Source organism: Erinaceus europaeus, chromosome 10, assembly GCF_950295315.1.
Source record: "Erinaceus europaeus chromosome 10, mEriEur2.1, whole genome shotgun sequence".
In the NCBI taxonomy this organism is placed as follows: Eukaryota; Metazoa; Chordata; class Mammalia; order Eulipotyphla; family Erinaceidae; genus Erinaceus; species Erinaceus europaeus.
In genome coordinates this window covers 39582483-39593840 of record NC_080171.1, presented here as the reverse complement: position 1 = coordinate 39593840, position 11358 = coordinate 39582483, and the positions used below count along the sequence as shown (strand labels likewise).

The 11358-nt window shown below is 40.8% G+C and overlaps 1 protein-coding gene across 1 annotated transcript; it reads right to left on the bottom strand.

Moving 5' to 3' along the window:
- Window positions 1–1489: 1489 nt before the first annotated feature.
- On the bottom strand, window positions 1490–9033 carry RFK (riboflavin kinase). Its single transcript, XM_007536379.3, has 4 exons — window positions 8645–9033; window positions 7762–7913; window positions 3161–3263; window positions 1490–2771 (listed from the first exon to the last, which is right to left on the bottom strand). Exons 1-4 carry the CDS (start codon window positions 8724–8726, stop codon window positions 2641–2643), a joined length of 468 nt encoding a protein of 155 aa, XP_007536441.1. The 5' UTR covers window positions 8727–9033; the 3' UTR covers window positions 1490–2640.
- Window positions 9034–11358: the final 2325 nt, after the last annotated feature.

Below are 11358 nucleotides of genomic sequence, written 5' to 3'. Positions count from 1 at the left end.
GGATATGGGGTAGGGGGCAGTTCACAGCCCCAAATTGGGAAGGGGCAAGGATACCCTCTCTTCTGAGCTTCTCACATGTTGTGTCTGGGGTGCTCTGCCTATCACTGTGTCCCTCCTATAATGATCCTTGCACCAGGTGGGGGTAGATAGCATAATGGTTATGCAAAGAGACTCACACCTGAGGCTTCGAAGTCCTAGGTTCAATCCCCTGCAACACCATATACCAGAGTTAAGCAGTGCTCTGGTTAAATTAAAAAAAAAAAAAAAGACAGAGGACCTAATGGGGGTTGTATTGTTATATGGAAAACTGGGAAAAGTTATGCATGTACAAACTATTGTATTTACTGTTGAATGTAAAACATTAATTCCCTAAGAAATTTTTTAAAAATAATTTAAAAAAAAAAAAAAAAAGGAAGCGGTCCCTGCACCAAAGTAAGGCCTGGCCCAGGAGACCTAGGGAGGGCCTTGAGCCTCTTTCTGTTGGAGCCATCTGAGTAAGGGGTGGTGGGGGCTGCTTGTCTATTTACTCAGGAAGTCCAGGCCCTAAATTACATTTTCTAAATATCAATAGTTTTATTTTAAAAAGACACACTATACTATTTGCCACAACAGTCATATACCATGAGGTAAATCTAGTAGAATTTCTCCATGCATTGTCTTTTTCCCAACATTAGATTTAGAATTTCCTAAGTTCTCTGTATTTCGGCTAAATGCAGATTAGGAAAAATAATTTACAAGGTTACCTTTAAAATTACCTTATCTTCTGGGAGTCAGGTGGTAATGCAGTGGGTTAAACGCACATGGCGCAAAGTGCAAGGACCGGTGTAAGAATCCTGGTTCAAGCCCCCAGCTCCCCACCTGCCGGGGAAGTCGCTTCATAGGCAGTGAAACAGGTCTGCAGGTGTCTTTCTCTCCCCGTCTTCCCCTCCTCTCTCCATTTCTCTCTGTCCTAACCAACAATGATGACAATAATAACTACAACAATAAAACAAGGGCAACAAAAGGGAAAATAAAATAAACATTAAAAATATGTATCTTATCTTCTTCCTTTCTTTTATATTGACACCAGAATTGTCTCTGGGGCTTGGTACCTACGTGATAAACCCATCACTTCCAGCACTTGTTCATTTATTTGATAAGACTGAAAGAAATCGAGATGACAGTAGGGAATAGAAAAGGTAGAAATACCTGCAGCACTTGCTTCTCCCCTGCTGGTGGTGACTTGAACCCAGGTCCTTCTGCATGGTAATGTGTGTGATACTGTCTAGCCCCTAAAATTACCTTCTTCCTAACTGTTTGTCCCAGCTCCCACCCCACCTACATCTCCATCAGGTGTTAAAAATAAGGTAATATATTCTATTTTGGGGGAGGTGTGTGGGGAGGGAAAACCAAACAATCTGTAATTTTCATTCTCTATATAGTCAAATGTTTCATTTCTACATAAACAAAAGACTGATGTGGCCAAGAATTAAAATTAAAAAATGCATAGTGTAGATTAAGTAAGACTTTATTATGTCTGCCCCCCAAGCTATAAGCATTATATTACATTGTGCATGCACAAAAAGTTTACATTTGCTCAATAATATAATCACATTAAAAATAAATAAGGATTTCATAGTTTAATTGGCTCTTAAAGTCCCTCAAAGTACAGCTAGTACTTAAGTGTCTATCTAAAATGCAAGAAAACCTAAAGATGAAATTTGGTTTTTCTCTCCCTAAAACACAAAAGAGATATGCACTTAATTACTGTTCACATAGTAAAGAGATGGGATGGTAAAGATAGATGAAATCTTTTCTAAGTGTACAGTAGTTGGAAATTCTAAATAGGAAAAAAAAACTGACAAAGGGAAAAAAACAACATTGAAGACTAAGAAATTCTATTCTTAAAGAGGTGGATGCAATTTAGTGGTAGAGCATTATGTGTCACATGTTTGAGGTCTTGGGTTCAATCCATGTCATCCCCCCCAAAAAAGAGAAGTGCAACAGCGAGATCTAAAAAACATTCATTTTAAATTTGTTTTAAAAGAAAACAACTTGTAAAGGAAATCTATACCAATTAAGGTTGAGGCAGTGTAACAAAAATGGAACACAGAATGGTTTAGCCTCATAAAAGAAATGATAAAAATGTCAGCAGCCATCATGTCTGTAATAACATACGATGCACAAAATATCAAATGCAATGTCTGGATTCTCCCCTTCAGATTTCTAATAATTTAAAAAATTTTTTAATTATTTCTAATAATTTTTTTAAAAAATCTGTTCCATACATCACCCTAAGTCTTTTCTGCATAGTAGCACATGCTAACAAAGTACACACATTTACTATGAGAAACTAGCAATTTAACTTTTGACTTATATGTACATCCATTTTTATTTCTATTGTAAGACACTTAAGAGCTCCCCAGTAGTATATTTTAATCAACACCTTACATACAAAATTTCTTGATTTTTTAAAATGAATTATTTTAATCCTGTAGCATGATAGGTTTAATAGTTCCAACTATGGTTATCTACACTGTACTGTTTAAACTAATTCACAGCCTTAGGAAAATTGTCGATTCTCAAAATATAACAATGATGAGACTATATAGTATGAACATTAAAATACTAGAAAACAGTGATTGAATAAATGATCTTTTATCAGTGGCCATTCATTATTTTACTTTTAGGGTGTTGGAAGAAGTTGTCTTCTTTGACTTTCAAATGTTCTGGTAAATCTAATTGTTTCTTAGCTTCCTCGATATCACCTTGAATTGCTGAAATAAGTGACTCTGCAAGAAGAATAAATAATGATGATAAAAAACTGAGACAAAAGATATAATCTTGCAATTTCTTACAGAAAGGCACTAGCAAAAATGAAAATCACAATTATCAAAAAGAACAAATATCTATTCTTTTCCACCTTTATACTTGCAAAAGAACTCTACTACTAAAGCCATCACACTAAAACAGATATTTGGCTTCTGTTACTTCCTCAACTATAAAATACATACAATAATTTCTAATGTTGTGGGGGAATGACATGAATTCATTCATGTAAGGCACCAAACTGTGTGGCACATAAATGTTCAAAATATTATCTGTCCTGTTATTGATGTAAATAGTAGAAGCAGAGGAAGCACACGGAAGTAACACTTAAACAATCTAAATAAGAACTTACCTAAAGAATCAAAGTTCTTTTCTGGTCTGAGATAGCCAACGATGGCCACACTGAGGATCTCCCCATAGAAGTCCTCTTTAAAAGTATGCATAATATGAGTTTCCTATAATCAAAAAAATGTTTTAAAAATCAGATCAGAGAGTACCTAAAAATTTAAATATATCCTCATATTGATGGCGAGTCAATTTAATTGACACAATCAGCTCTGACTAAATCTTCTAATAGAGATTAAATCTATGTGCATTCTTTCCCCAATTTTTCCATTGCTCCTGTTCCTGACCTCAATTTACACATTCAACTGAGGGAGGTAATTTGACACCACAGATAGTTTACAGAAAAACAAAACAAAAAACTCATGCCCAAAGAGTTAGAAATCTCATAAAAGCAATACATTAGTAATAAATATAAATAAATAAAACAGATGTCAAAGAGGGACTAAACAAAAGTATGGATGTCACTACCAAGAAGAACTATTGATGGGTGGGGAGATGATATAGTGGTTATGCAAAGAGACTCTCATTCCCTATACCACTATAAACTAGAGCTGAGCACTGCTCTGGTTAAAAAAAAAACAAACTAATCCACATGTCTCTGAACACACCAAGTATGGAAACTTCTGAAGTTCAGACAAAGCTCTGATTAATAATATCTATATAAACACATAATAATAGCAATTTAGTGGTCTGGGAGATCATACAGTGGATAAGGCACTGGACTCTCAAGCATGAGGTCCCGAGTTCAACCCCCAGAAGAAGCACATGTACCAGAGTGATGTCTCGTTCTTTCTCTTTCTCCTCCTTACTTTCTCATTACTAAACAAAATCTTAAAAAATAATAATATTAATAATAGCAAATTACTTATTTCCATGAGAATGATCTATATAAATCAAATTTGAACCGGCTGATTCCATAGCTGTCTAGTCCTTCTTGCAGAACACGGCAAGTTCACTATGTTTAGTTAAAATATGTCAGACCAAAAGGAAGGAAGGAAACAGTGCATGAGACCTTTGGACTAAGGTAAGTTTTGTTTTCTCTCTTAAAAAAATCAAGAGGCGGGAGTCGGGTGGTAGTGCAGCGGGTTAAGTGCAGGTGGCGCAAAGCGCAAGGACCAGCGTTAAGGATCCCGTTTCAAGTTCTCCCCATCTGCAGGGGGTTCGCTGCACAAACTGTGAAGCAGGTCTGCAGGTGTCTTTCTCTCCCCGCCCGTCTTCCCCTCCTCTCTCCATTTCTCTCTGTCCTATCCAGCAACGACGACAATAACTACAACAATAAAAAAAAAAGGGTAAGAAAAGGAAATAAGTATTAAAAAAAAAAAAAAAACAGGGAGTCGGGTGGCAGCGTAGCGGGTTAAGCATATATGGCGTGTAGTTCAAGGACCCGTGTAAGAATCCCGGTTCGAGCCCAAGGCTCCCCACCTGCAAAGGAGTCCCTTTACAAGTGGTGAAGCAGGTCTACAGGTGTCTTATCTTTCTCTCCCCCTGTCTTCCCCTCTTCTCTCCATTTCTCTCTGTCCTATCCAACAACGACAATAATAACTACAGCAATAAAAAAAAAAAGGCAACAAAAGGGAATAAATATTTTTAGAAAAATAAAACAAGAGGCAAACAAAACAAGACAAAACAAAAAAACAAGAAGCAAGGGGATGTAACAGAGTAATAAATTTACGTGTGTAAGGTCCTGAGTTCAAATACATACATTAGAGCAATGCTCTGACCCTCTCATTAATAATTTTTGGGCTGGGATAGATAGCATAATGGTTATACAAACAGACTCTAATGCCTGAGGGTCCAAAGTTCCAAGTTCAATCCCCTGCACCACCGTAAGTCAAAGATGAACAGTGGTGGTTTAAATATATATATATATCCTCAGCCTTCTTTTTAAAAATATTTATTTATTCCCTTTTGTTGCCCTTGTTTTATTGTTGTAGTTATTGTTATCGCTGTTGTTGGATAGGACAGAGAGAAATGGAGAGAGGAGGGGAAGACAGAGAGGGAGAAAGATAAGACACCTGCAGACCTGTTTCATTGCCTGTGAAGCGACTCCCCAGCAGGCAGGGAGCCGGGATCTTGCGCTTTGCGCCTCGTATGCTTAACCCGCTGCGCTATTGCACGACTCCCATCCCCAGCCTGTCTCTCTTTCTAGCTAAAAATAAAAGTGAACCTCGGGGAACAAGTGGTACCGCACCGGGATAGGCACACATAGTGCGAAGCACAAGGACCTGCGCAAGGATCTGGGTTTGAGCCTCAGGCTCAAACAAGTGGTGAAGCAGGTTTGCAGGTTGCAGGTGTATATCTTTCCCCCTCTTGGTCTTCCCCACCTCTCTTGGTTCCTCTCTGTCCTATCCAACAACTACAATGGAAAGAAAAAAAAAAAAAAAGGCTGCCAGGAGCAGTGGATTATAGTAAGTGAGCCTAAAGTGCTGAGCCCCAGCTACAACAAAAATCAAAAAAAGGGAGTCGGGCGGTTAGTGCAGTAGGTTAAGTGCATGTGGCATGAAGCTCAAGGACCAGCTGAAGGATCCTGATTCAAGCCCCTCCCCACCTGCAGGGGAGTCATTTCACAGGTGGTGAAGCAGGTCTGCAGGTGTCTATCTTTCTCTCCCCCCCTCTGTCTTCCCCTCCTCTCTCCATTTCTGTCTTATCTAACAATGATGACATCAATAACAATAACAACTACAACAATAAAAAACAAGGGCAACAAAAGGGGAAATAAATAAATATAAAACATTAAAAATAAAAAAGAATGAAACATTCTGAGGCAGGGGAAGGGTAGATAATGGTCATGCAAAAAGACTCCTGCCAGGGGAAGAATAGATAGCATAATGGTTATGTAAAGAGATTCTCATGCCTTAGGTTCCAAAGTCCCATGTTTAATCCCCACCACCATAAACCAAAACTGAACAGTGTTCTGTTGAAAAACAAACAAATAAATGGATCTGGAGGTGGCGCAGCGATAAGGCTTTTTGGACTCTCAAGCATGAGGTCCCAAGTTCGATCCCTGGCAGCACACATGCCAGAGTGATATCTGGTTCTTTCTCCTGTCTTTCTCATAAATAAATAAAATCTTAAAAAAAAAAAAAGAAAGAAAGAAAGAAAACAAAAAAGACTCATGCCTGAGGCTCTGAGGTCCTAGGTTCAATGCCCCACATCACAAGCCAGAGCTGAGCAGTACTGTGGTAGAACAAAAAAATTCTGGAGGTCAGCATTTGGTTAAGGACATATGCATTTAACTTACCTCCCTGGAGGGCTCAGTAGTTAGTTTTATTTGTACTTAAGATGGTCAAGTTTTAGGAGATTATCAGGCTATAAAGCAGTAATCTGACTTGCAGTAAATAATATGGTCTCTAAGGTATGTAAAACATCAATAATGACCACTGCAAAACATTACTGAGAAATGATAAAGATGTTTACTCTTCCTATATTAATTTATGATCCTAATCAAAATCCTACCAAGTTTTTTCTACTAGTGGAAATGGACAAGTAGTTTGAAATTTACATGGGAAAAAGAAGGTCAAAATTATCCAAGAGAATCTTGAAAAAAAAAATTGACTTATATAATCAGATATCAAGATCTCATAAAGCTGTGGAAATAAAGAGAATATAGTAGTGGCCTAGAGATAAAATGATCAACTGTATACAAGTAGATTTCAGATTCACACATATATAAGGTCACTTGAGATTTATGACCAAAAAAACCGTAATTCTAGCAGAAAAGGATGCTTATTTCCAATAAAAGGACTAAGAAATTTCCCTTACTATATGGAAAAACTAATTTACCTTACACCATACCTAAGTATCAATTTGATGTGAAAGTAAGACAATTAAAGGTAACAGATTAACAGGCAACAGATTTTCATGCTTGAGGCACTGGAGGGCCCAAGTTCAATTTCTAGCACCAGCATAGACCAGAGTTCAGCAGTGGTATGTAAAAAGAGGAAGAAGAATGAAAAAAGCAAAAAAAATAATTAAGCTTTCTGGAGAAAATGTGGATGAATCTCATAACTCTGGAATAGGCAAAGATTTTTTTTTTTTTTTCCCCTCCAGAGCACTGCTCAGGTCTGGTTTATGGTGGTGCAAGGGACTGAACCTGTGACTGTGGAGCCTCAAACATGAGTCTCTTTGTGGAAGAGGTTCAACTCTCTGCACCACCATAACCCAGAGCTGATCAGTGCTCTGGTAAAATAAATACATAAATAAGTAATAAAATCATACAGTGTGGTCTGGGAGGTGGCGCAGTGGATAAACCATTGGATTCTCAACCACAAGGTTCTGAGTTCAATCCCCGGCAGCACATGCACCAGAGTGATGGCTGGTTCTTTCTCTCTTCTCCTGTCTTTCTCATGAATAAATAAATTATAAAAATAAAATCATATAGTATTGCATATTACACTGTTTACGAAATAAACTTTAAAATAAACTTTCCCACTTTTAGAAATATGTATTTAATAATGAGGAGAGAGATCCAGAGCATAACTGGCACAAGCAGTGCCTGGGATTAAATACAGGACCTCTTGTTTGCTTGTTCAATGCTTTTACCACTGCACCATCTGCCCAACTTGCAATTATGCCATTTTTAATTGTAGAGCAAAATGCAATTCTTACTATAGACTTTTTCGTATTCTTGTAGTATGGGTTCCAGCCTATGCTCACCACCATCTTATGAACATCTCCATCTCCAACGCTGGCCCAACCATAGTAGATGCCAGTGGACACATCAGCTGGGAGGTTATCTACTACATGTTCGGGAAAGTTAGCTAAATGAAAAAAGTAAATATCCTTAGTGTTAAGAGTTTCACATTAAATATAAAAACTGTAAGTAACAGTAGTCTAGCCAGCACACTCACAAAATTCCTAAAACCAGACTTTTGATTGTCAATGCCATCATTCCATATTCTCGCAAGGCTTTTTTCTCTTTCTAGAGACACGTTAGGAATAAAGTAGCACATTACAGTAATGGTATAAAGCCGCCCTCAAATTATACCCTGGAAGTAGGAGAAAACAGACAGGAAGGGCTGGATTCCACCTGCCCATTCTTTTGAAAAAGAGGTTTCTAAACTCTGGAAGGGCACTCTTATTTTCGAAATTGGCATAACTTGGCTCTCAAGCTCAAAGACAGCTTTCAAAGCAGCCGTGATGTGTTTGAGTCAAAGGTGAATTAAGCATATACACTTATGTCCATCCGGCTTGCCAAAACCTAAGTAGACAGACCCCAAAAGTCGATTCTCATTCAACCAGGTCGTCTCCAGGACACGATGTCATTAGAGGTTTTCAGAAAAGCTTACGGTGGGGAAGGAGAATCCAGCCTATCTGGTGCACGCTAAGTTTCCTAGAGGGCAGGACGCTCGGGAGCTGTTTGTCTGGATGTAGGGAGGCGGGAACCCCGGCTTCCGACACTCCGCTCCGGCTTCCCCCTCCAGGATCTGACCCGAGGTGCTCAGCCTCAGCAGACGGGGAGCAGGTGACACCTCCGCCCGCGCCCGCTCACCTGTGGGGATGCCCAGTTGCTTGGAGCCGCGGCCGAAGCCCCGCACCACCTCTCCGCGGCAGAAGTACGGCAGGTGCCTCATGGCGCAGTCCTCTCGGGCTGCGGGTTGCGGCCCGTTCTGCGCGTCCCGCGGGGCCTCCGTCGAGATGGTGCTCGGGTCCCCACACCAGCCGGCCGCCGCGGGCGGGAGCGGCCAACCGCGCGGGCTTGCCGGTGTACCGCGGACTGAGCGACGCCGATCACAACGCCGCTGCGAGACCCTCGCGCCACTGACCCAAGAGAAGCGGCCGGCGACTCTGAGGCTGAGGTCCCAAAGCAGGGAAGCACCGTGACCCAGGAAGTCACTGCGGGTGTGAGCGGCGAATAGGGCGCTGTAGGGCGGGTCAGATAGTCACAACCCACCCAGCGTCTTGAGCCTGCGCACACTCCTGGGTCAGAGCCACCCGACGCCCGCTCGGCTTCCGTAGCTTCAACTTTCACTGTAGCTCCGCCCCCCGCATGTGTGGCCACGCCTCTGGGCGTGGCTCCTCCCCCCCCCCCCAAGCAAGTGTCCAGTCTGAAGGGTAGCAAGGCTGCCTCTTGGAGGTGCCAAGAGGGAATGGAAACTTATCCAAACCCTGTTTTCGTTTGTTTGTCTATTTATTTGGGTTTTTTTGGGGGGGAAGCAAAAAGGCGTGATTCTCAGATAATATTCAGTGTTTCCTTTCACTTCCTTTGCTTAAGAGCCTGATTTAGGGGCAGGAGTAGATTAGATAGCATAATGATTATGCAAAGAGACTCGTGCTTGGGGCTGCAAAGTCCCAGGTTCAATCCCCTGCACTACCATAAGCCATAGCTGAGCCATGCTCTGGTGTCTCTCTCTCTCTGCATTTATCTCCAAAATGAAATAAAAATAAAAGTAAAAGAAAAAAAGAGCTGTAGGACAGACAGTACTTTAGCTCCTTGGCAACTACAAGGATCATCATTCGTTTTTTTGCTTCAGACATTTATTAAAGCGCCAAAACTGTAATTCAGAGACTGCATGGGGGAGGGAGGGAGTGGCTGTACGAGTATTGAGTATTAATATTTAGCAAACAACAATTATTGATTTTTTGCAGTATAATTTGGTGAGTAGCATGTATATACATTGTAAAGTTTCACAATAAGCTAATTTTTTTCTAGCATTGCTCAGCTGTGGCTTATAATGGTGGGGTTGGAGGAAAACTGAAGATTGAACCTGGGCCCTGAGGACACGAGGCATGAAAAGTCTTTTTGCATATTCCCTATACTGACTTCCCAACCTACAATATTTCCTTGTTAACTTTAAAATTTCCAGTGTCCTAGTCCAGGAGGTGGCGCAGTGGATAAAGCATTGGATTCTCAACCATGAGGTCCCAAGTTCAATCCCTGGCAGCACATATACGAGAGTGATGTCTGGTTCTTTCTCTCCTTTCTCATGAATAAATAAAATAATAATAATAATCTTAAAACATTTTATATATATTTCATAGTCCAGGAGGTGGCACAGTGGATAAGGCATTGGACTCTCAATCATGAGGTCCTCAGTTCGATCCCTGGCAGCACATGTACGAGAGTGATGTCTGGTTCTTTCTGTCTCCTATCATTTCTCATGAATCAATAAATTAAAAAAAAAAAAATTCCATGCCATACCACTGATTCTAGTCCCCATTCAGTACATCACATCTCCTTGACTTAATATTTTTAACGGCAGTATGTGTATCTTGATCTCCTCCATCCCTCACCCCTAGTTCCTATCTTCTGCCAATCACTAGTTTTCTATCACTATGTTTTAGTTTGTTTTATTTAGATACTGAGAGATTACCCCTTTATACAGACTTTTAATGAGCACATGTCGAACTGACTCTCATCTTCCTTTAGAAGCTCAATCAAGGCCTTAAGTTATAGCACAATGTGGACTATAATGTCAGAGAAATAGTTCAACTGGTAGGGTTCCTGCATTGCTCATGCTTTGTAGCCTAGGCTTCAGAACCCCAGTATCACATGGGAAATGCCACAACACTTAGTTGCTGTAGTGTCTCTCTTGATGCTGCTCCCATGTCAGGCTCAGGCAAAAACTAGTAAAGTCATAGGCCCCTTGGAACATACCTAAAATAGACCTACTAGCTTTTTCCAAAACGGAGACCCCAAATCTTCATCTGCAATATTCTAGCCTTTAGGTTCATGACTAGTCAACAATTTGTTTAGCTTTATATCTTAACTCTTTTTCAGCCACCAGGTTCCAGATGCTACCATGATGCCAAACAGACCTCCATGAGCAGATGATCCCACCAATGAATGTGTCCTGGAGCCCTGCTTCCCTAGAGCCCTGGCCCACTAGGGAAAGAGACAGGCTGGAAGTATGGGTCGACCTGTCAACGCCCATGTTCAGTGGGGAAGCAATTATAGAAGCCAGACCTTCCAAATTCTGCAACCCATAATGACCCTGGGTCCATACTCCCAGAGGGATAAAGAATAGGAAAGCTATCACGGGAGGGGACGGGATACAGAGATATGGTGGTGGGAACTGTGTGGAGTTGTACCCCTCTTATGCTATGGTCTTGCCAGTGTTTCCATTTTCTAAATAAAAATTACAAATAAAAAAAGAGGGGGCGGGGGTCTACTACGCACGCACACTCCAGGCTCCATCCATGCCCTGCCTCCGCTGTGGGCTAAGCAGTCTAGGCCAGGGTTGGGGCAGGACCTCCGTGAGAACG

Coding starts and splice junctions, on each gene's coding strand:
- RFK (XM_007536379.3), bottom strand. CDS start 8,726: ATGAGGCACCTGCCGTACTTCTGCCGCGGAGAGGTGGTGCGGGGCTTC. Junction 7,914..8,644: donor GCAACTGGGCATCCCCACAG/GTGAGCGGGCGC, acceptor TTTTTCATTTAG/CTAACTTTCCCGAACATGTA. Junction 2,772..3,160: donor AAAGAACTTTGATTCTTTAG/GTAAGTTCTTAT, acceptor TTCTTCTTGCAG/AGTCACTTATTTCAGCAATT.